Here is a 27201-nt window from a genome sequence, read left to right on the forward strand (position 1 = left end):
AGCCCTGACATCAACAGTGTGACAAGTGGCTTATTGGTGCTTATAATAATAAAATGTGCCAACAGGCTGGCAGGATTGTAACTCCAGCAGCATTATGCAGTGTCAGCTTTAGATATGTTTGGCAGAACAGAGTATCAACGTCTCATCTGTTTAACTCTATGGAGTTTTGGGCTATTTTGTCCATTTTTCAATCCTTTTCATCCTGCCTGTATACACCACTTAAAAATGTTTAAATGCCATGTTGGTCTATTTTTTTCAGCACAACCTCACCTATATGACCTAATAATTATGTTTTCATCCTGACTTACCTGATCAACAGTTTGAACCCAAAAGAAACAAATAAAAAACAACATAAAATGTGATTTTGAATCTTTTTTTTTTAACTTTCAAAACACTATCATGCTCAATAAACAATTATAAATGTTGCAAATGTGACCAAAGGTGTCAAATCTAACATATAAGAGGGTTCCATCCAGTTCTATCATTTTATACTAAATCTATTTGAGCTTGTCTCCAGTTTTACTTGGTATATCATCATCAAACTGAAACTGGCCTTATGGAGTTTACAGCCAGAACTTTAGAGGTAAATTTACAGTAGGGCTCCACGCTGCTTTGTTTTCTAGTCTGGATGGAGGCAACAAGTCTGGATTATTTGGAGCTTTTGGAGACTCCACAGGGTTAAGCACCATGAATGTGACTCCTGCTGCAGTAATGCATGGTGACCATGATAAGCATGTGAGGTGCAGATGCTGAGTTCTGGTATGACATACAGTAACAGAGCAGCTATGTCTGGCATCTCCACACTGACATCTGAGTGGAGCAGCTGTCACAGAACACACAGGTCTGTCTGCTCTCTGCTGACTCAGCATTTTTCAATGCATCAAACTGTCATCATTAGTATTGAAATACTACTTATTCTACTTATTTAGATCTCTACAAAGTGGGTTACTGGTAGACTAACATTGGTGCAAAGTGTGATTGTAAGAAAGTAGGCAAGCAAGTAAGTAAGAAAGTAGGCAATTAAGTAAGTTAGTAAGTAAGTAACTAGGCAAGTAAGTAGGTAGGTAAGTGAGTAAGTAAGCTAGTAAGCAAGTAGGCAAGTAAGTGAGTAAGTAAGTGAGCGAGTAAGTAAGTTAGTAAGTAAGTAACTTAGTAGGTAGGTAAGTGAGTGAGTAAGTAACTTAGTAGGTAGGTAAGTAAGTAAGCTAGTAAGTAGGTGAGTGAGTGAGTAAGTAAGTAAGCAAGTAGGTAAGTGAGTGAGTAAGTAAGTAAGCTAGTAAGTAGGTAAGTAAGTAATTAAGCTAGTAAGTAGGCAAGTAAGTGAGTAAGTAAGTAGGCAAGTAAGTGAGTAAGTAAGTTAGTAAGTAAGTAACTTAGTAGGTAGGTAAGTGAGTAAGTAAGTAGGTAAGCAAGTAAGTAAGCTAGAAAGTAGGTAAGTGAGTGAGTGAGTAAGTAAGTAGGTAAGTGAGTGAGTAAGTAACTTAGTAGGTAGGTAAGTAAGCTAGTAAGTAGGTAAGTGAGTGAGTGAGTAAGTAAGTAAGTAAGCTAGTAAGTAGGTAAGTAAGTATGCAAGTAAGTGAGTAAGTAAGTAAGTAGGCAAGTAAGTGAGTAATTAAGTAAGTAAGTAGGTAAGCTAGTAAGTAGGTAAGTGAGTGAGTAAGTAGGTAAGTGAGTGAGTAAGTAAGTAAGCTAGTAAGTAAGTAAGTAAGTAGGTAAGTAAGTATGCAAGTAAGTGATTAAGTAAGTAGGCAAGTAAGTGAGTAAGTAAGCTAGTAAGTAGGTAAGTGAGTGAGTGAGAAAGTAAGTAAGCAAGTAGGTAAGTGAGTGAGTGAGTAAGTAAGTAAGCTAGTAAGTAGGTAAGTAAGTAATTAAGTAAGTAAGTAGGCAAGTAAGTAAGTTAGTAAGTAAGTAACTTAGTAGGTAAGTGAGTAATTAAGTAAGTAAGTAGGTAAGTAAGTAAGTAAGCTAGTAAGTAAGTAGGTAAGTAAGTATGCAAGTAAGTGAGTGAGTAAGTAAGCAAGTAGGTAAGTGAGTGAGTGAGTGAGTGAGTGAGTACATAAGTAAGCTAGTAAGTAGGTAAGTAAGTAATTAAGTAAGTAAGTAGGCAAGTAAGTGAGTAACTTAGTAGTGAGTACTTAAGTAAGTAAGTAAGTAGGTACGTAAGCTAGTAAGTAGGTAAGTGAGTGAGTAAGTAAGTAAGCAAGTAGGTAAGTGAGTGAGTAAGTAAGTAAGTAAGTAAGTAAGCAAGTAAGCAAGTAAGCAAGTAAGCAAGCAAGTAAGCAAGTAAGCAAGTAAGCAATAGATAGATAGATAGATAGATAGACAGATAGACAGATAGATAGATAGATCATTTAAAGTGTTACCGTTAGGGCTTTATTAGAGACGGGACAGCTTTTTTCAGCAGCCCTTAATATTGACAAAGTGTTCTCACTCAAGAGACGTAGTAATTCCACTACAGATAATAAAAACATCTCTGTCGTTCTGTCACAGAAATGTATCAGGTGATGCAGCTCTCATGTCACAAGGTGTTGAAGGACTTTGTCCTCCTCAAAGTGCTGTGTCTTGTGAGAGATGCTCCTAAACCACAGAAAGTGACAGAGATGCACAGGTGACTTCTGCCTCTTCTCTTCAGGTACGGTGCTGATATATTATTTTGATATAGCATGCAGAGCAGCTTATTCACAATGACAATACAGTAAATGTATTCTGCTGCAGAGCTTCTTTCTTTACCTTGATGCATGTTTATAGAATATACATTTAAATATAGATTTATCTGTTCAAAACTTAAAACTTGTAACTTTTTTCTCTTATTTGAGAGTATGTCATGTATTTTAGCTATAATATGATCTAATCATATATTGATTGTAGAATTATACTCATAGAGCAAATGTATGTTTGCTGTGTGAGTGAGAGGAGTCCATAAACATTAACAGAGTCATATGACCGTCAGTGTGACTTTCTGTTACATAATAACTCAGATGAAGTTTCAGAATGTTTAAGGAACATTAAATTGCATCTTTTCTGCTTTAAATGTTAATCAAAATAGGTCATCAAGTAATTTAGCATTTACAAGCATATGCTTCTTATAGTTACGAATCATTTTGAAGCATTAAGACATAATGATAATAATAATAATAAAATCTATCTATCTATACTTACTCACTTACTAACTTACTTATTCACTTATTTACTTACTCACTCACTTACTTACTTACTGACGTACTTACTTACCTACTTACTTACCTACTCACTTACTTACTTACTTACTTACTTACTCACTTAGTTACTCACTCACTTACTTACTTACTTACTTACTTACTCACTTACTTACTCACTTACTTACTCACTTACTTACTTACTTACTCACTTACTTACTTACTCACTTAGTTACTCACTTAGTTACTCACTTACTTACTTACTTACTTACTTACTTACTTACTCACTTACTTACTCACTTAGTTACTCACTTACTTACTTACTTACTTACTTAATCACTTACTTACTCACTTACTTACTCACTTACTTACTTACTTACTTACTTACTTACTTACTCACTTACTTACTCACTTACTTACTTACTTACATACTCACTCACTTACTCACTTACTTACTTACTTACTTACTCACTCACTCACTCACTCACTCACTTACGTACTTACTTACTTACTTACTTACTTAGTCACTCACTCACTCACTCACTCACTCACTCACTCACTCACTTACGTACTTACTTACTTACTTACTTACTTACTCACTCACTCACTCACTCACTTACGTACTTACTTACTTACTTACTTAGTCACTTACTTACTCACTCACTCACTCACTCACTTACGTACTTACTTACTTAGTCACTCACTCACTCACTCACTCACTCACTCACTCACTCACTTCCTTCCTTCCTTCCTTCCTTCCCTAACTGTAATGTTTTTCACTCTGTCAGCTGCTGTTGCCATGGAGACGTTTGGTCTGAGGAGGACCCAGTCCCTGAAGAGTCTCTCTGTGGTCCAGGAGAGGTCATGGGTCATGGCAGCTCCCAGCCGCTGGGACAGGAAGTCTGTGTCTCAGCTGGTGCAACAGTAAGATTTGCAAAATATACTGTATGTACACATTAACATTTACACATAAACAGTGGTGGAAAGTAACTAAGTACATTTGCTCAAGTACTGTACTTAAGTACAATTTTGATGATGTACTTTACTTGAGTATTTCCCTTTTATGTAACTTTATACTTCTACTTCACTATATTTTGAGGTAAATACTTTACTTTTTACCCCACTAGATTGAGCTGACAGCTTTAGTTACTTTTCAGGTCGAGATTTAAGATAAAAAACATAATAAAAATTAAAGTTAGACAAAAATTAAACCTCGTAACAGTATATTATAAGTAGTTAAAATGAGCCCAAACTTGAGAACGTAAAAACATTGCTGACATAAATGCATCAATAATAATAATCCAAACTATATTTGTAATATATAAAACAATCTGAGTGGGTTCATTCTGCAAGTACTTTTACTTTTGTTACTTTAAGTACATTTTGATGCTGATACATTTGGACTTTTACTTCAGTAAATTTTGAATGCAGGACTTTTACTGTAGTGGAGTAATTTCACAGTGTGGTATTAATACTTCTAGATCTAAATACTTCTTCCACCACTGTACGTAAAGCATTAAAACATTGGGAGTGTGTCAAAGTCCAGTAGCACATATAAAGTTTTCACAACCTTTTAATCCTCACAAATTCCCATATTTATATATATATATATAGTTATTTATTGTTGTCTGCACTAAAAAAAACATACAATCATAAAGAAAGAACAGTACAAGAAACAGTTAGAAAAATGCTGGAAAATCAAAAAGCCCAAAGGGCTTATACGCGACCCTCCTTCTTAAACCTATAAATAACTATACTTTACTTAAATTACATAGCTAGATGAAAATAAAAAATACAAACAAAATATAAACAAAACAAATAATACAAAGGTGTAGAACATCTATAGGGATTTGAGCTTGGTCTTAAAAGTATCTAAAGAGGAACATGATTCTGTTAGATTTTTTGTGTCATTCCACTGCACCTTGATGAACAAATGAGAATTTGGCAACAGATGATTCTTGGATTCAAAGTAAAAGTGTAATTAATCAATAAATCTGTTGTTTAAACAGCTACCAAAGCCATGGTGACCTGAGGACCTCTGAGAAAGCGGAGCACAAACTTCAGGTAGAACATCTTTTATATTTAACCCTTTGATGCTCAACATATAAACACCTTCTAATGCACAACATGGGTCAAAAATGACCTGCATTCATTTCCCATGTTATTTCATTCTGGCTGTGTGTTTGAATATCTTTTTTATTATTATTACAACAGATCATTATATCCATTTTTCCCTTCATACTTTATGAAGAAAAAGTTTTTGTATTATTGCATCAAGTTTACACACATGGGTTAAAAATGACCTTATGTATTAGAAGTGTAGTGATACAAAAAGTGATTCACTAAATTAATAATTGAGTATACACTGCAAAAAAGCCAACTTGTATTTTTTTGGCTTAAAAAGTGATTTAAGTGATTTAAGTTGGTAAACCTTGGAAATATAAATTATTGACATTTAGGGCAATAATGTAAGTTAGCACAACAAAGGAAGCCAGTTGTCTGCTCAAAAACAAGTTGGTGAGTTGTTGTTACTTATATCTTTAAGTTGGGGTTCACAACAAGGGACAATAGTTCTGCTAACTCTTATTTCTTTGTTGTGAAATGCGGGAAAGCGGTGAAATTTGGTCATTAGCGAAAGCTAGCGGCTAACTGACGCTAGCGGCGCTGCTTGTTACAGCTACAAGAGTAGCCATTAGCGTATCAATGCTAACTCAAAATTGTGGTCACAACATTAGCTGACATTTCATAGCGGCGTTACAATCGTGCCAATTCAGCACATTGCAGAAGTTAGCAGAAGTAAGGATTAAAAGTTATTACAATGTAAATTATAAGTTAGTACAACTTACAGTTGAGTTGACAAAAATCATAATTCAGAGTTGAGCAAACTCAAAAACAAAACGTAAAATATTTAGTTTAATTGTCCAACTTAAAATTTTATCGAAGTTTGTTGCCTTGAAATTTTGAGTTCACCCAACTTTTCTTTTTTTGCAGTGTATGTGTAACTATGTTTGTCTTATTTTGAAGGTTTAACTTTAAAAGAGTTGTTAGAACCACCAGATTACATTGAAAAATCACATATTTTAACATTTGAGACTTATTAGAGCCACCAAATAATAATTTCCATTGGAAAAACACCAATTTAACAAAATAGGATAGTTAATATTTGTGTCTTCTTTGTCAGGTTTTAAATTGGTGACAACATATAAACACCTTCTAATGCACAACATGGGTCAGAAATCACCTTGTGCATTAGAAGCATAGTGATAAAAAAAAGGGGTTTTGTTCAAAAAGTAAGAAATGAAAACAAATAACATATTAGAGTAAAACCTGCAATACTGAATGATGAAATGAATTTATTGCAAAGATATAGAATATAAAAACTTAGTCGGGTCACTTTAGACCATGTTGTGCATCAAAGGGTTAACATAAATGTGACATCTAGTAAAATAACAAAACTGGGAAAGGAAATAAAAATTAATGGTAACACTTTACAATAACCATCATTTATAGATGGTAAACAGATGTTTACTCATCATTTATAAACCGTATATAGGCCATTTAGAATGGTGAATAGAAAATGTAATAATGTTGAACTATAATTTATAAATGCCAAATAGATTACTTTACCATAAACAAGCATAATTATTAGTTTATTAATAGCTTTACACTCATTATAACATTTTTAACACCATATTAAGTATGTAAATGATTTCAAAATTATTCTTATGCCTTTTAAGAAATTGCTTGAAAACATTTCAAGATTAAATATGTATAGAATTTTGTAAATGGTTAATAATATTTGGTTTATAAACCATCTATAAACATCACTTAGATGGCTATTGTAAAGTGTTACGAAATTAATTGCTGCTTCCAGGTGTCAGAGAGGCGGGACAGCGAGGCCTCCTGGGGATCAGGGAGACGCTCTAATCTGAGCAGGAGTCGCTCCATGGAGCTCCTCCCTCAGAAGGAGTCCTCTTCAGGCACCAGAGCTCTGTGTGCCCTGTTTGAGTCCAAAGTGACGCTGCAGGAGAGCTTCAGCTGCAGCCCTCGGCCCGGTCACACGGGGTCACACTGCCCCCTGCAGGACTGGAGGAGTCACAGCACCACAACCACAGACGCTTCCATTCAGGTGTGTTCAGGAGTTTAATCCATGTTTTTATACTAGATTTTACACCATTGACTGTGTTCACCGATGCAATGCTTTATTCTTTGTTCCCTAAAGTCAACAACAGGCAACATTTACCACCAGAGGCCCCAGAGAGACACACAAAAAACAGAGATAAAAACACCAAAACACACTCACAAAAAAAACACACACACAAAATTACAAAAAAACAAATAAAAAACACACAAACACTTTTTTTTTTTACAAAAAACACACAAAAAACATAAAACACAAAAAACAGAGATAAAAACACACTCACAAAAATACAATCAAAACACACAAAATTACAAAAAACACAAATCAAAAACACACACAAAAAATTACAAAAAACACATAAAAACACACAGAACACACACCAAAAAACACATAAAAACACATACACAAAAAACAGAGATAAAAACACACAAACAAATACAAAAAACACACAAAAAATACACAAAAATCACACAAAAAATCAGTTAACAATAAATATTGCATTAAAAATGTTGAAACACACACTGCAACATTTAAAAAAATCTCTGCAAAAAAAAAAAAAATCATGTTACTACACTTGGTTGTGGTGATTTTTACCTTTGCTGAAATAGAGTTGATGCACTAAATTGGACATGGAAACTTGTGGAAAAGCCAAAACTTTAGAGTTCAGCTGACAGCAGGAAACATGCTGCTGAACGTTTTTACTTGTCTTTACTTTTTCCTTTCGTGGACTCCAGAGGATTAAAGTCATAGTTTCACATTTCAGAAGTTCACTTATTCCCTCTTCTCTTGCCAGGAGTGAATACACTAAATATGAAGCTAGAGCTACAGTGGTTAGCTTAGCTTAGCATAAAGACTAGAGCAGCAGTGGTTAGCTTAGCTTAGCATAAAGACTAGAGCTACAGTGGTTAGCTTAGCTTAGCATAAAGACTACTACTTAAGTACAATTTTGAGATATTTGTACTTTACTTGAGTATTTCTATTATATGTAACCTTATACTTTCACTCCAATTAGCTTTTTTACTTAGCTGCCAGCTTTAGTTACCTAACAGGTCGAGATTTAACAAACAAAAAAAGAGAGAAATTTAAAGTTATTACAATTCTTTATTTATTTAAGCACACAGCAGTATGTTAAGTAGTTTAAATGAGCCCGACATTGAGAAAATGTAAATGCTGCTTCTATAAATGCATCAATAATAATATATTCATAACATATAAAACAGTCTGATTGGTAGGTAGAGTAATTTCACACTGTGGTATTAGTACTTTTACAGTTAAAGTAGCTGACTAAATGAGTCAAATTTAACACCTTATTGCTTCATCCACACTCTTGGAAACAAGGGAACTATAAAAAGGAAATATAACTTTTATAGTTTAATTGTCACACATAAAAACACAGTCACAAAAAATACAAAAAACACACATAAAAAAAACCCCCACAAAATTACAAAAAACACAACTAACAAATTATGTTTTTACAAAAAACACAAGGTTTTTTCTTTTTCTTTCTTTTACAAAAAGGAAAAATGGCCAAGTAGCTGGCCAAACAAGTAAAATTGAACAACTCAATGCTTCATCCACACTCTTGAAAACAAGGAAACTATAAAAAGGAAATATAACTTTTATAGTTAACTGTCACAGCTTAGGGCAGGTGGACTTTATTGTTATTAGATTATGACTTTAACTTAACCTCCACTCTGGAAACAGAGCCGATAGACTTTTTTAAGAAAGGCCTGAAAACTTTTCTCTTAAAAAAAAAAGCCTTTCCTTAAATGTATTGTTGTGCTTTTGTTTTTAAACCTGTTTTTAATCTTGTTGTACTCTGTAACACCTTGGGATTGCTTTTAACAATGAAAAGTGCTTTACAAATAACATTTAATATGTAATAGGCTGGTGACAAAATAGAACATAATGCGCCGATGTGGCGAGGGGAAGCCGAGCCATAGGCCTACACTTGAAAACACAAAGGACAACAAGGAGTAACACTGGCAAAAAGAAACAAGCAAATAAGTTCTAGCAGGGGCAACTGAGTCCATATCTGTAGCACTTACACTTTCCAGTACACGCCTTGGTGCACCCACATTTTGTCAACTCCCAACAACTCTCCGCAATAGGTGGAAGTGGAGTCCAGAAGACTTTCCACTCCTTGTCCTGTTTAACTCATCCCCAGTCGGAAAAATGGCCGCCATCTTGGAAATTCAAATAACTGTGGGTGGGTCATTGTCAAGTGACCAACAGAGACTGCTCATGCCAGTTTTTATGCTTGTATCACCAAATAAACCATTATATCACTTAATTGCTCCACTAAGGTGTTGGCCAGCTAAAAATTTCAAATGTCTCGGACAATTTTCTTGTTAAGTGACCCATGGAGAGTGTTCATGCCAATTTTCACGCTTGTATCATAAACTGAAAGATTCTGGCAAAAATGAGCACTTAGCCGCTCCACTATTATGGGTTAAGATTGAAAACAAGCTGATAAAATATTAATAAATATATATTTTATCAGCTCGAAAGTAAAGAAACTATTACTTTAAGCTCCCATTGGTTCAATTTTTAGCTAAAAGAGACACTTAAACCTGTATGAGTGTGTTCACCACCCTGTGTGTTGTGTGTCCCCAGAGGTCGTCCCTGGTTCAAGGAGGGAGGACGGTGAATGGACTCCTGGAGTCTCCAGCCAGAACATTCAGATCGTCTCCTGGTGAGTGTCGGTGCTGAGTTTCATCTGATGATGTCACAGATCAGCTTCCTGCCAACACACACACATGAGCTCACTGTTGTATTTTGGTGCCACGCTTCACAATCACTAGGACTGTTGAAAAACACAAAATGACTAAACAACCAACACAAAAGGACTAAAAAAGATACAAAATGACTAAAAAAGACACAAAATGACAAAAAAAGACACAAAATAACTAAAAAAGACACAAAATGACCAAAAAAAGACACAAAATGACCAAGAAAAGACACAAAATGACCAAAAAAAGACACAAAATAACAAAAAAAAAGACACAAAATGACTAAACAACCAACACAAAATGACTAAAAAAGATACAAAATGACTAAAAAAGACACAAAATGACCAAGAAAAGACACAAAATGACAAAAAAAGACACAAAATGACTAAAAAGACACAAAATGACAAAAAAAGACACAAAATGACCAAGAAAAGACACAAAATGACAAAAAAAGACACAAAATGACCAAAAAAAGACACAAAATGACAAAAGAAGACACAAAATGACCAAGAAAAGACACAAAATGACAAAAAAAGACACAAAATGACAAAAAAAAGACACAAAATGACTAAAAAGACACAAAATGACAAAAAAAGACACAAAATGACCAAGAAAAGACACAAAATGACAAAAAAAGACACAAAATGACAAAAAAAGACACAAAATGACAAAGAAAAGACACAAAATGACTAAAAAGACACAAAATGACAAAAAAAGACACAAAATGACCAAGAAAAGACACAAAATGACAAAAAAAGACACAAAATGACAAAAAAAAGACACAAAATGACTAAAAAGACACAAAATGACAAAAAAAGACACAAAATGACAAAAAAAAGACACAAAATGACCAAAAAAAGACACAAAATGACAAAAAAAGACACAAAATGACCAAGAAAAGACACAAAATGACAAAAAAAGACACAAAATGACAAAAAAAAGACACAAAATGACTAAAAAGACACAAAATGACAAAAAAAGACACAAAATGACCAAGAAAAGACACAAAATGACAAAAAAAGACACAAAATGACAAAAAAAGACACAAAATGACAAAAAAAAAAACACAAAATGACTAAAAAGACACAAAATGACAAAAAAAGACACAAAATGACCAAGAAAAGACACAAAATGACAAAAAAAGACACAAAATGACAAAAAAAGACACAAAATGACAAAAAAAAGACACAAAACGACTAAAAAGACACAAAATGACAAAAAAAAGACACAAAATGACCAAGAAAAGACACAAAATGACAAAAAAAGACACAAAATGACCAAAAAAAAGACACAAAATAACTAAAAAAAGACACAAAATGACTAAAAAGACACAAAATGACAAAAAAAGACACAAAATGACCAAGAAAAGACACAAAATGACAAAAAAAGACACAAAATGACAAAAAAAGACACAAAATGACAAAAAAAAAAACACAAAATGACTAAAAAGACACAAAATGACAAAAAAAGACACAAAATGACCAAGAAAAGACACAAAATGACAAAAAAAGACACAAAATGACAAAAAAAGACACAAAATGACAAAAAAAAGACACAAAACGACTAAAAAGACACAAAATGACAAAAAAAAGACACAAAATGACCAAGAAAAGACACAAAATGACAAAAAAAGACACAAAATGACCAAAAAAAAGACACAAAATAACTAAAAAAAGACACAAAATGACAAAAAAAGACACAAAATGACCAAAAAAAAGACACAAAATAACTAAAAAAAGACACAAAATGACTAAAAAAACAACACAAAATGACGGTGTTGAGTTTCATCTGATGATGTCACAGATCAGCTCCCTGCCAACACACACACATGAGCTCATGTTGTATTTTGGTGCGACGCTTCACAATCACTAGGACTGTTGAGAACTTTTTATAGACCTTATGAGACCGCTGTCACTGAAATGACTGCAACAGATCGAGCAGCTAGATGAACTTAGAGGTAAAGAGATATGTTTGGGTGTCTGAGGACATAATAACACAATGTGTGATTCTGTTGATGCATGCCGGTCATTAAAAAAGGGTTACGTTTCTTTTTATTTAGTTATAACTGAAGAGAGAAGTCCATGACTGAATACTTCCTGGCTGGCAGAGACCATGTTTAACCCTCCTGTTATGTTGTGGGTCAAACTGACCCATTTCAAAGTTTAAAAATCTAAAAGATATAGTTAAAAGCATTTTTTTTTGGGGATGAAACTTCTTCTGCTTGGCTTAATTGAGCATGATAGTGTTTTGAAAGTTAAAAAAAGATTCAAAATCACATTTTATGTTGGACTAAAGGACTAAAAAACACACAAAATGACCAAAAAAAGACACAAAATGACTAAAAAAAGACACAAAATGACTAAAAAAGACACAAAATGACTAAAAACAGACACAAAATGACTAAAAAAAGACACAAAATGACTAAAAAAGACACAAAATGACTAAAAAAGACACAAAATGACTAAACAACCAACACAAAATGACTAAAAAAGACACAAAAAAGACAGAAAGACACAAAATGACCAAAAAAGACACAAAAAGAGTTGATGACAGGATCACACACAATCACAAGATCACATTTATGTTGGTTTTACTTTGTTTCTTTTTGGTTCAAAATGTTGATCCAGTAAGTCAGAATAAAAATCTATTATTATTATTATCAGGTCATATAGGTAAAAAAACATACCAACATGGCATTTAAACATGTTTTAAGTGGTGAATACAGGCAGGATGAAAAGATTCAGAAATGGACAAAATAGCCCAAAACTCCATAGAGTTTAAACGTGTGTAGGCTGAGACATTTATCCATCTGAGTCAAAAACAGTGTTTGAGAAACCTCACACATCACGTTTATATATCAGATAATGATGAAGTCACCAGGATCAAGGCCTCTGGTAGTTAAAGTTTCAGTGAGTACCTCTGACCTGTGTGTTCTTTGGCCCTGAGCGTCGGAGGGAAGCAGCTAAATAAAGAGCAGGAAGTAAAGACAGAACTATGGCCGACACGCTGAAGATACGCTGCTGACATGTTGACCCTGAGACGACTGCTGGGAATTAGACACGCACAGGAATATGTGTGACGTGTATTACTATAAGAATACAAAAAATACACAACAAAACACACACAACATTACAAAAAACACACATAAAAAACACGTAGAAACACACACAAGAAACAAACACAAACACACAAAAAATTACAAAAAAACACACAGAACGCGCACATAAAACACAAAAAACAGGTATAAAAACATGACAAATATATAAAAAGTATAAAAAAATGACAAAAAAATATATATATACATATATATATGTATCTATATATATACATATATATATATATATATATATGTACACTATACTATATATATATATATATAAAAACTCATGAAAAGATAAGAAACCAACAATGAAGAAATGAAGAAATAAAAAAATAAAAAATATTATTATTATTATTATTATTAGATTAGTTATTTTTTAATTTTTATATATATATATGTACACTATACTATATATATATATATAAAAACTCTTGAAAAGATAAGAAACCAACAATGAAGAAATGAAGAAATAAATAAAAAAAAAACATTATTATTAAATTAGTTATTTTTTAATTTTTATATACATGTACATATATATATATATATATATATATATATATATATATATATATATATGAACACTATACTATATATATATAAAAACTCATGAAAAGATAAGAAACCAACAATGAAGAAATGAAGAAATAAAAAATATATATTATTATTATTATTATTAATAATTAATTATTAATTAATTAATAATTAATAATTAGTTATTTTTTTAATTTATATGTATATATATACATATATACCACACAAGTTAGAAAGACCAACATCACGTGACTGCAAGTCTGTAATAATGTCTTTTGATAAGTGACATATAAATATTAATAATCCAGTGACTCAGTGAAACTCTGGTCCTCATCAGTCTTATCAGGACCTCTTCACCTAAATAGGACCTTTATTCTGTCTGTTTTATGATGTTGCCCACTGACCCACCCAGAGCCTGTTATAGTGGGTGACATGTCTCAGTGGGGGGTGGGGGGTCCCCCCGGTCCCTCAGTGACTCAGAGGGGATTGACTCAGCCCCCCCCCCCCCTAAAATAGCCCCCGGTCCTCCAGCTCTGATAAAACCAGCTGTCAGCGAGGCCACAGGACTAGAGAGAGCTGAGCTCAGAGAGGACAGAGAGGACACACAGACAGATTAACCACAGGAGATACAGGAGACACGCTGGATGGTGTTTTAGTGAGTATTAATTATCATCTTTATCTTTATTCTAACGGAGGAAACTAATGCTAACCAGACTGGATTATATATATATATAATATATTATAATGAGTGTTTACTGTGATGTGAGTGAACATGGAGAGGAGTGGATGCTCTTTATTTCACTAGATTGATATTCAAAAATTAAGTCCACTTAGAGTTTTAATGTTATGGCAGTGTGTCAGTTGTGTGATATGAAAGTTTAATGTGAGTTTTATATGAATGGCACTTTACCGTGTTGTGTGTGGAAGGTCCCTTTAATTACTTTTTTGGGTCATTTTGTGTCTTTTTAAATCATTTTGTGTCTTTTTTAAAAATGATTTTGTGTCTTTTGGTAATTCTGTCTTTTTTTTGTAATTTTGTGTCTTTTTAAAATAATTTTATGTCTTTTTTAAGTAATTTTGTGGTTTTTTTTGGTAATTTTATGTATTTTTTTTTGTTATTTTGTGTCTTTTTTAAATCATTTTGTGTCTTTTTGGTCATTCTGTTTCTTCTTTAAGTAATTTAGTTGTTTTTCTGTCATTTTGTGTCTTTTTTGGTAGTTTTGTGTCTTTTTTAAAATAAATTTGTGTCTTTTTTTTAATAATTAATTGATTAATTGAAATTAATCACATTTTAATCGCATATAAATATTTGAGTGTTTACTGTGATGTGAATGAACATGGAGAGTAGTGGATGCTCTTTATTTCACTGGATTGATATTCAAAAAATTAAGTCCAATTAGAGTTTTAATGTTATGGCAGTGTGTCAGTTTGGGATGCTTTGATATCAGATTTTCTCTATACCAAAAAAATCCAAACTAAATTAAACATTTATTTCTTTACATTTTTAATTTAATGTATCATTGCTGTAGGCTCAAAGTAATTTGTATTCTTCAATTGTAAAAATGTGTAGATGATATAAGGCAGTAAAAATGTTTTTAAAACATTTTAATCAACTACGATGTGCTTTATAGCTTCAAAGCTAAAAGCTAAAAGTCTACAGGCCACAGCTGGAACTTTTCATTTTTGCCAACTTCAAGTCTGGTTTTGAGCTTTCGATTCAAATCTCCTGAGATATTTCTTCGGTTTCCAGCCTCTGATTTGTACTTTCTGACAAGATCATATTAATAAATGCTCATTATGACCTGTTATTAATATTGGTAAGCCTATTTAGACTTCATAGGCTGCTTTATCTTCATTCTAAGGTTCAAAATAAGGTTTGTGGCTCCATTCCGACTGTTTTTCTCTTATTTTGGCCAACAGTGGCTCTTCTGTTAGTAACCCTGCTCTATACACTTATCATAGCATAAATAGTCCATAATAACAATAATATCTATAGGAAATAGGATGATGATAATAATAATAATAATAATAATAATAATAATAATAATAATAATAATAATAATAATAATAATAAATAAAATAAAAATAATAATACAATTAATAATAATAATAATAATAATAATAATAAAATAATAATAATAATAAAAATAAAAATAATAATAATAAAAATAATAATAATAATAATAATAATGGCACAATCAGTGAAATTCATATTTAATTTTGTTTATTTTCCCTTTTTTGGCTTATTAATTACACTCAAAATAGGAGTCTAGGAGGTGGAGAGAGTCTATAGCCTCCGTATTATTTATAAAATATTATCATATGTGTGTTAGTAGCATGATGTTGATATTTAATTTTTAAAAATGTAATTTTATTGTCAATACTGGAATACTGTGACACTCCGTGTGTCAATGATGAATCACTGAGAAACCAAATACTTTTCAAAGATTGTTTCAAAGGACGAAATCTTCAATCACAGACTTTGATCAAATGGAAAAACAACTTAGATGATTTGAATGTTTTCCATGTTGCTTTTATTTATTTATAGCTTTTCCTTTATGGGAGCTAAACAAGGTCATGGATTGAAGTGTTGTGACTTCAGCGTTCTTCATTAAGTCTTAAGTGGATATCAGCTTTCATCCCTTTATCCTCAGAAACGTCTGGAATGGAGCTCAGATAACAGAAACCACTCAATCAGGAGCTTTCCTTCTTTCCATCGTCATAAAAGTGAGGATGAATTATGAAAAGGAACATGTTTCATTATATAACTTTTATTGACACACACAGTGGTGCGAGGTTTGTCTAAAAAACAGATAAAACAGTAAATCTGAGGGAAATGATCTTGCTGCATGGACAGATAATTTACCTTGACAAGATTTCTTAAATTAAGATTATTAAATCTAGAAATAAGCATGTTGAACGCTTAAAATAAGGAATTAACTTTTAAAACCAGATAAATTAAAGCTGCCAGCAGTGATGAACTGGCCCGAGCAGAGTGACCTGATGATTATTGGTTTCTTACCAAGATAAAAAAAAACTTTAGATTTAGAAATGTTAGATAATTGATCTTGTTTTAAGAGTTAATTTCTTGTTTTAAGTGTTCAACATGCTTATTTCTAGACTGAATAAAAAACAGAAAAAATGGTCAGAAAAACAGGAAAAAAAATACTCTGAAAAACAGAAAAAAAATCAGAAAAACATAGTCAGAAACAAGGAAAAAATTGAATTTGAGTTTGTTTCTTACCAAGATTTAAAAAAAACTTTTTGTGTCTTTTTTAGGTGTTTTTTTTTCTTTTTGTGTCTTTTTTGTGTCTTTATTTGGTCATTTTGTGTCTTTTTACATCTTCTTTTGGTCAAAAATGACCAAAAAAGACAAAAAAATGTACAAAAGAGATAAAAAAAAATGTACTTTATTAAAAAAAAGAACTTTAGATTTAGAAATGTTAGATAATTTATCTTGTTTTAAGAGTTAATTTCTTATTTTAAGTGTTCAACATGCTTATTTCTAGATTTAATAATCTTAATTTAATAAATCTTGTCAAGGTAAATTATCTGTCCATGCAGCAAGATCATTTCCCTCAGATTTACTGTTTTATCTGGTTTTTAGACACACCTTTTTACAGTGTGTGTGTGTGTGTGTGTGTGTGTGTGTGTGTGGGGCCCTGCAGCCTTTTGGCTGCTGGGTTTCATTACAGTCTGTGAATGTGGCTACAATCGCCAACAGCTGACGCTGGTGAAGGTGGTGAAGAACAAATACCGACCGCATTTCACCATCATTTGTCCAGCTGCCAGCGCCCCAAACGCCCACATTACTGCGCCGCTAATAGCTGCTCTTCATTCCTGGAGAACCAGAGAGATCAAAGACAGTCAGCACAACGTGTTCACTTACTGACAAACATGGTCTAAACCAGGGGTGTCAAACTCAAATACACAGTGGGACAAAATGTAAAACTTGGACAAAGTCGCGGGCCAACATTGATATTTATTGAAAAAATTGACCTAAACAAGTTCAAACGAAATGGAACGAGCAAAGCTTGATATAACTTAATATTGCAAACATGCAAAATCAAATATCAAATAAAACAAACAAACACATCAATGGCATTCATTTCTTACATAAAATTTAAATAAAAATCGTATGTCCCTTTATTTTATATGCGGCCTTCTTTAAATTTAAATTTAACAGTAATCTTTTTCCACAGGCTAAAAATAAATGTGAGAATAAAATAACAATAATAAACCAAATGACTAATAATAATATCCTTCAATGAATGTGCAGCCATTCAAGCCTTGGACTAGCAAGAAAAAGTGCATAAAGACAACTTTAATTGTTGCTCAGCTTGCTACACACTGATCTACTGTGTTCAAGCCAAAACACCAGCAGAGCATTCTGGGATTTGTAGTATTATTTGCGCTGTATAATACCGCCGGGCCAGCTCTGGTTGTCATTTGGTATTTCCTTGCAGGCCAAATATAATTATACTGTGGGCCAAATTTGGCCCACGGGCCAGAGTTTGACACCTCTGCTCTAAACCGTGGGTCTCAAACTAGTGGCCCTCGGGCCAATTGTGGCCCTCGTGATGATATTTTGTGGCCCCCACCTTGATATGAAAGTTTAATGTGAGTTTTATATGAATGGCACTTTACCGTTTTGTGTGTGGAAGGTCCCTTTAATTACTTTTTTTGGTCATTTTGTGTCTTTTTAAATAATTTGTGTCTTTTTTTAAAATAATTTTGTGTCTTTTGGTAATTCTGTCTTTTTTTTTAGTAATTTTGTGTTTTTTTTTTTTGTAATTTTGTGTCTTTTAAAAATAATTTTATGTCTTTTTTAAGTAATTTTGTGTCTTTTTTTTAGTAATTTTGTGTCTTTTTTGGTAATTTTGTGTCTTTTTAAAATAATTTTATGTCTTTTTTAAATAATTTTGTATCTTTTTTTTAGTAATTAATTGATGAATTGAAATTAATCACATTTTAATCGCATATAAATATTTGACCTGAGAACAGTGAGAAGTCATTTTTTTCACATGGATTTTTAGTATACCATTGAATAATGACTGAATACATAAGCTTAAGCAACAAAAATATTGTTTATTTTTGTCCAAGTCCAACAGACCAGTGCAATTTTTGCCATTATGTGTAACAATAGCATATTTATAAATATAGTACATTTCATAAATCCAGGTAGCCTATAGGTAGGTAGACCTTCTGTAAACTAGAATACTTTGGTTTTTGAAGTAAAACACAATCCACGCTAGCTACCCCACTAGCCGCTAGCTGCTATATGTTTAGCATTGAGGTGATACTTGAGGCTGGATGTGCTGCTATGGTGATATGTGAATTCCTTGTTGCATAGCAACACAACCATGCTCTTATGGACGCTTCCATCCGTTGGTTTTTAGTAACTAAATGTCCCATCATCCACGGGGCCAACCAAAGGTCTCATCAGCTTCTTCCTTCATGTTCACTGTGGTTTGTTGTTTTAAGTGCGATTAAAATGCGTCCATTTTTTTAACGCGTTAATTTTTGTGTAATTAATTTATCTTAATTAACGCGTTAAAGTCCTGGCTCTAGTAATTTTGTGTCTTTTTTTGGGGTAATTTTGTGTCTTTGTTTTAGTAATTGTGTGTCTTTTTTTGGTAATTTTGTGTCTTTCTTTTGTCATTTTGTGTCATTTTTTTGGGCATTTTGTGTTTTTTTAAGTAATTTAGTTTTTTTCCTGTCATTGTGTGTCTTTTTCGGTAATTTTCTGTCTGTTTAAAATCATTTTGTGTCTTTTTTTGGTCATTTTGTGTCTTTCTTTTGTCATTTTGTGTCTTTTTTTGTCATTTTATGTCTTTTTTTGGGCATTTTGTGTTTTTTTTAAGTAATTTAGTTTTTTTTCCTGTCATTGTGTGTCTTTTTTGGTCATTTTGGGTAATTTTCTGTCTGTTTAGAATAATTTTGTGTCTTTGTTTTAGTAATTTTGTGTCTTTTTTTTGGTCATTTTGTGTCTTTTTTTAAGTAATTTAGGTTTTTTCCTGTCATTTTGTGTCTTTATTGGTCATTTTGACACTGCCTCCAGCGGCCCCCAGGTATTTTGAGACCCCTGGTGTAAAATGTCATTGAGGCTCCAGCAGATATCACGCTGAATGTTTACAGTGATGGAGTTGACCTCGCGGTGGAGCGGGCGAGGACACGCACGCCTCATTCTGTCTGCTCACCCAGCTATGAAAATAGTTTAAGTCCGGACTCGTGAGAGGCGCCAGCCTGCTGCTCCTCCTTTTGTCCGGTGAGGGCTTAGTGTGTGAAAAGAGGAGGTGTGTACTAATGTGTCCATTAGTTCCAGCCGGATGGCCTGTACTGTTGAACTCTGCTCATATTGTTCATGGCGCTGTTGTTGTTGAAATACTTTCTGAATATAACACATCCAACTTACTGTTTTCAGCTCATACGTACTGGGGACGTTTGTTTTTTTTCACTGGTGGTACTGTACTTAAGTACAATTTTGAGGCACTTGTACTTTACTTGAGTATTTCCACATTTGTAACTTTATACTTCTACTTCACTACATTTTAAAGGTGAATATTGCACTTTTTACTCCACTACACTGCAAAAAGGTGTGTCTAAAAACCAGATCAAACAGTAAATCTGAGGGAAATGATCTTGCTGCATGGACAGATAATTTACCTTGACAAGATTTCTTAAATTAAGATTATTAAATCTAGAAATAAGCATGTTGAACACTTAAAATAAGAAATTAACTCTTAAAACAAGATAAATTATCTAACACTTCTAAATCTAAAGTTTTTTTTTTTATCTTGGTAAGAAATTAATAATCATCAGGTCACTCTGCTCGGGCCAGTTCATTATTATCAGTAATTTTTTTCTGATTTTCGTCTCATTTTTTCAGCTTTTCATACTCATTTTTTTCCGGTTTTTCTGAAATTGTTTTCCTTGTTTTCTGACTGTTTTTCTGATTTTTTTTCTGTTTTTCAGAGTAATTTTTTCCAGTTTTTCTGACTTTTTTTCTGCTTTTCTGACAATTTTTTCTGTTTTTTATTAAATCTAGAAATAAGCATGTTGAACACTTAAAATAAGAAATTAACTCTTAAAACAAGATAAAATATCTAACACTTCTAAATCTAAAGTTCTTTTTTAAATCTTTAAATTAAGATTGTTAAATCTGGAAATAAGCATGTTGTACGCTTAAAATAACAAAAAGTACTAATACCACATTGTGAAATTACTCCACTACAGTAAAAGTCCTGCATTCAAAACTTACTGAAGTAAAAGTACCAAAGTATCAGCACCGAAATGTACTTAAAGTATCAAAAGTAAAAGTACTCTAGACTAGATTATTAATATTGATGCATTTATTAATGACATCAAGGTCAGGCTCATTTAACTACGTATTACTCTGCTATGTGGTTCAATTTATAAACATGTGATATCTTTTTAAATCGATATATTTTTTCATGTTAAATCTCAACCTTAAAAATAACTTAAAGCTGTCAGCTAAATGTAGTGAAGCAAAAAGTACAATATTTGCCCCGAAGTAGAAGTTTAAAGTTACACTAAATTAAAACACCCACACTGTAAAAAAAAGTTTGTTTAATTTACAGTAAAAATAATGTCAGCTGTAGTTGCCAGAATTTCACTGTAAAAAATACAGTAAATGGGTTTTCTGCTGTAAATTTAAATGTAAATATCAGCAAAAACTGTAATTTAGACTAATTACACTAGAATAATCCCGTTATTTTTAGGGTTATTGTGACTTTGTGACATTATGGTATTTCTCCATGAATTTTACATAAATGTTTTAAAAAAATATATTTTTACAATTTTAAAAAAAAGTTTTAAAGTTATGTTTTCCTTGATTTACAGCAATTAAGTGTCTACTACGGTGATGTACAATTCTTTATTTTACGCCCTATTTCTGATGCTATTTGACCCTGTTCTACTGTGATTTCTACAAACATTTTTTACAGTGCAAGTGAAGTACAAGTACCTCCAAATTGTACTTAAGTATTTGAGTAAATGTACTTAGTTACATTCCACTACTGGATACAAGCATAACAGGATGAGGGTCAATTGAAGAATCAAATTTACATTTATGGTTAGGATTTTTTAAGATACGCTGTAAAAAAGAACAACTGTTGTTTTTACGGTAAAAAAAACCCTGCCAGCTGTGGTTGCCAGAACTTTACCGTAATAGATATGGTAGAACTTTTTTTATTATTACGGTAAAATTATATTAGCACTGTTCATTTCACATTTAAGATTGCCATTTTATTCCATATTTTACCGTATAAATAAAAAGTTTTTCCATCAAAAGAAACGCTGTTCTGCCATACAATTGACAAGAAAATATTTTATAAATGCTGCATAAATTAAAGATTTTACCATTAAATATTAAAGTATATTTCTGTTAGAGATATGGTGTTTAGCACATTTAACAGTGAGAAAAGGTATTTTTTACAAAAAATAAATGCAAAACTTACAGTGATGCTTGTATAAATATATATATTACAGTATATTTTTGTTACGCACACGGTGCCAGTGTATTTTACAGTGGAGTATTTTTTTTTTTATTGTAAAAAAAAATACTGTTTTGGCTGATATATACATTCACAGTGTTTCACAGTGTAGGAGGTCTGACATAGCATGGGAGACAACCTTTAATGTAGGAAAAACCTCTTTAAAACGTACATTAAACTAGGACATTGTTACTGAAACTGAATTAACCCATTTATCATTTTACGGTCTTTTACGGTCATGGTTTAGCAGTTTTTCACCATAAAATCTACAGACATTTTTTACAGTGTGTGGTGCAGCAACACCTCCATGTGCAACAACACCTCCATGTGCGGCTTCTTAGCTCTTCATTGAAACAAAAATGAAGCATTTTAAAATAACTTTCTGACTTTTTTACAGTGTAGGAGGTCTGACATAGCATGGGACACAACCTTTAATGTAGGAATAACCTCTTTATAACTTACATTAAACTAGGACATTGTTACTGAAACTGAATTAACCCATTTATCATTTTACGGTCTTTTACTGTCATGGTTTAGCAGTTTTTCACCATAAAATCTAATTTTTTTTTACAGTGTGTGGTGCAGCAACACCTCCATGTGCAACACCTCCACGTGCAGCTTCTTAGCTCTTCATTGAAACAAAAATGAAGCATTTTAAAATAATTTTCTCACGTTTTTTACAGGTCTGACATAGCATGGGACACAACCTTTAATGTAGGAAAAACCTCTTTAAAACTTACATTAAACTAGGACATTGTTACTGAAACTGAATTAACCCATTTATCATTTAACAGTCTTTTACTGTCATGGTTTAGCAGTTTTTCACCGTTTAGACATTTTTTACAGTAACACCTCCATGTGCAGCTGTCTTAGCTCTTCATTGAAACAAAATTGAAGCATTTTAAAATCATTTTCTGACCTTTTTTACAGTGTAGGAGGTCTGACATAGCATGGGACACAACCTTTAATGTAGGAATAATCTCTTTAAAACGTACATTAAAACAGGACAAGCTTTAATTTAGTGTATTTTCCTGTACTGAGGCCCCAGGTGAACTAACACACACCAGGCTGAGATCATTTCCATGTTTTTCACGGGGTCAGGCAGGCGCATTCCTCTGGTCAGGTGTTGACGGTTTGATGGCGCAGAGCTCACACAAACAATGTGCAAACAATCTGTGTCACTCCAGCTGAGCTAGCAGTTGCTGTTTTTTTTTTCTCTTCTTAGGCGTCATGGTTGGTCCGTGGCATGCAGCGTGGTGGTCCCAGGCAGCCGGCAGGCTGGGGGGGGGGGGGGCTCTATTTGTCCTGTCAGCTACTGGGATCAAAGCCTCCATAAACTCACTGCTCTGCTGCTCTTTACTGCAATAAATTACATAAAGGTTCTATTAAATGATAAGCATGCCAAAATATTCAAAATCACTGTTTAACCCTCTGGAGTCGCCAAAAGCTCCAAATAATCCAGACTTCTTCATGACATCCAGACTAGAAAACAAAGCAGCGTGGAGACCTACTGTAAATTTACCTCTAAAGTTCTCAAAACGACCAAAAAAAGACACAAAATAACTAAAAAAAGACACAACAAAAGACACAAAATCAGTAAAAAAGACACAAAATAACTAAAAAAAGACACAACAAAAGACACAAAATGAGTAAAAAAGACAAAATAACTAAAAAAAGACACAACAAAAGACACAAAATGACCAAAAAAAAGACACAAAATAACTAAAAAAGACACAACAAAAGACACAAAATGACCAAAAAAAAGACACAAAATAACTAAAAAAAGACACAACAAAAGACACAAAATGAGCAAAAAAAAAGACACAAAATAACTAAAAAAGACACAACAAAAGACACAAAATGACCAAAAAAGACACAAATGATCAAAAAAGACACAAAATCACTTACAAAGACACAAAAAGACACGATATTTCATTTATTTCATGATTGAATATTCAAAGTATTCCTCGAATATCTTGGTTTTTTTTATTACAACAGATCATTATTTCCATTTCTCCCTTCATACTTTTTTCTCAAGTTAATGTTTTTTCTCAAGTTAATTGAGGAAAACATCAAAAAACTCAGTCGGGTTGTGTTGTGCATCAAAGGGTTAAGATGTCATATAATGTAGGTCTACTGTTGCAGATGGAAAAGTTTCCACATGTCAACACAAAGCCGCAACAGTGATAAGAAAGATTCCTACACCACTATAAATACACACACACACACTTGTTATCGTCAAGCTTGTTGCTAGCACTAAACACACTCCATACTTATTCTGGGACACATCTGAGTCCGACTTCTACAAGCGTCTGTCAACAAATCTAAGCTGTTTTTGACAGGGTCATTTTTGGACATCCCATTATATGGTGTTTTTTCCACTTTTTTTGGACAAACTATATTACCACGTATATCAACAGACTATAATTGGGCCATTTTTAGCAATTTTAGGCAATTTTAGGCACAATTATTTGACAAGAATCGACATGCTATAGTATGACTTTTTTTTTGAGGGGATCATTTTTGGACATCTCATAATATGGTGTTTTCTGTCATTTATGGCCATATTATGCTCTAATATGTATCAACAGACCATAATCGACCCATTTTTAAGCATTTTTAGGCATTTTAAAATTTTAACCATTTTTGACAAAAATTGACATGTTATAGTATGACTTTATTTTAAGGGGACATCCCATAATATGTTTTTTTCCGCTATGTTTGGACAAACTATAGTAGCACATGTATCAAGAGAGTGTAATTGGGCCATTTCTAGCATTTTAAGCAATTTGAAAAATTGACCATTGTTGACAAAAATTGATCACCAACAATGATGGCTTTTTTTGTGGGCGGAGCCTAACTGGTGGTAGAAAGTGCCCGTGTTCAGACTATTTATAGATTTTTTTCCATGAGTGAGCCAACCCTTAACAATGCTGTGAGATTTCCTGACCCGTATTCACTGTCAGGATGGAAAAGGACCCAAAATAGCATTAAGTGGCCAAAGTTTGAGTGGTTTAACATCAAGATTTAATGCTACGTGAATCTTACTTTAAGCATATGGGTTTTTATATTCCCTTCAGGGGATATAGTCAGGCGGCTTAGCTAAATAAAGGGGACACGCCGGACAAAAGCACCAAATTTTTACCACATGATCTCTTTCACTATAGCTTTCTATTTTTGGTAGGAGCCACTTCATCAAGATTGTGGATCGGAGATGGCACCCATATGAAGTCTATGAGAACCAATATATCTTCCAAGCCACTCAGAAGGTCAATCTACATTTTCTGGGTCAAGGAATCATTTAAAGCTATTGAGAATATCACCAGATGATTATTTGATCAAATAAATATGTTCATTTTTTACCCAGACTAATAGGTCTTCAAGTGCTGCAGCTGGGAATCCTGAGTTGAAAATCTTTGGAATCTATGTTCACGGGAGAGTGAGAATTAGCTGCAATGTACACTGCTAAATAAAATCAAGGGAAAGCTTTAATCTCATGTCAGATCTTGTATATACATTTTCCCAACAGAAAATGTATACTTTGACACCAAGATTGACATTCGAAGTGGCTTGGAAGATGTATTGGTTCTCATAGACTTTATATGGCTGCCATCTCCGATCCACAGTCTTGATGAAGTGGCTCCTACTAAAAATTGAAACCTATAGTGATAGAAAGCATGTGGAAAAAATTTGGTGCTTTTGTCCGACGTGTCCCCATTATTCTTAAATCTGGTCCCAAGCCACCTGACTAATATGGATCTGAGTTTAACTGACCATTTTAACATTGTTATCTGATAATGTTGCAATTTTTGACAAGCTTGTTGCTGGCACTAAACACACTCTAAACTTATTCTGGGATACATCTGAGTCCTACTTTTACAAGCGTTTGTCAACAAATCTAAGCCAGTACAATCATTTGATTCATTTTGGCTTTTTTTTCTATTTCAGATGACAAATATAGTCCATCACTGACTAAGGGGGGCACGCCAACCAGAGCCAGGATATCTCCTTCGTCCTCGGTGAGAGACAGATCAGCTCTCTATCTGTCCAGAGCAGCAGCTACCGACTCCACAGGAGGCTCCACACAGCCAGTGAGTTCCTGAAATGCCTCTCATTCCTCCCACACGGCGAGCTGAAGGCCTTCAATAGGGAATGGACACCATGCTCTGTGTCAATGGGAGCCACTCAACATTTCACAAAGAACATTTTAAAGCTAGTGCATGCTTTAATGTATAACATGTGCATCACAGATAATAATGGACCTTATTCATGATCCAAACAGATTTTTTTTTGGCAAAAATAAACATGCTATAGTAGGACTTTTTTTTGTTGAGGGGATAATTTTTGGACATCCCAAACTATGCCGTTTTTCTGTCATTTATGGCCCTATTATGCTCTAATATGTATCAACAGAGAATAATCGACCCATTTTAAACATTTTTAGGCATTTTAAAATTTGACCATTTTTGACAAAAATCGACAAACATTACTTTTTTTAGGGGGTTATTTTTGGACATCCCAAACTATGATGTTTTTCTGTCATTTCTGGCCATATTATGCTGTAATATGTATCAACAGACTATAATCGACCCATTTTAAGCGTTTTTAGCTATTTTAAAATTTGACCATTTTTGACAAAAATCGACATACTATAGCATGACTTTTTTTGAGGGGGTCATTTGTGGACATCCCATAATATGGTCTTTTTTCGCTATTTTTGGACAAACTGTACTACTACATGTATCAACAGACTATAATATAACCATTTGTAGCATTTTTAGGCATTTTAAAATTTGGCAGTTTTTTACAAAAATCGACATCCTATATGAGGGGATCATTTTTGGACATCCCAAAATATGATGTTTTTCTGTTATTACTGGCCATATTATGCTCTAATATGTACCAAAAGAGTATAATTGACCCATTTTAAACATTTTTAGGCATTCTCAATTTTGACAATTTTTGACAAAAATCGACATGCTATAGTATGACTTTTCCCCCCCAAGGGGGTCATTTTTGCACATCC

General features: G+C 33.0%; 1 protein-coding gene across 1 annotated transcript in view; it reads left to right on the forward strand.

The window, feature by feature from the left end:
* The first annotated feature begins 3954 nt into the window (after positions 1–3954).
* The window catches only part of xirp1 (xin actin binding repeat containing 1), a 33417-nt gene continuing 10170 nt past the window's right edge, over positions 3955–27201 (forward strand). Inside the window, exons 1-5 of the mRNA XM_059344685.1 lie at positions 3955–4079; positions 5165–5219; positions 7030–7284; positions 9913–9991; positions 26124–26266. Coding sequence (XP_059200668.1) covers positions 3955–4079; positions 5165–5219; positions 7030–7284; positions 9913–9991; positions 26124–26266 — 657 coding nt within the window. The remainder of the gene's footprint in view (positions 4080–5164; positions 5220–7029; positions 7285–9912; positions 9992–26123; positions 26267–27201) is intronic.

The sequence above is a fragment of the Centropristis striata genome, chromosome 11 (genome assembly GCF_030273125.1).
Source record: "Centropristis striata isolate RG_2023a ecotype Rhode Island chromosome 11, C.striata_1.0, whole genome shotgun sequence".
NCBI lineage: Eukaryota > Metazoa > Chordata > Actinopteri > Perciformes > Serranidae > Centropristis > Centropristis striata.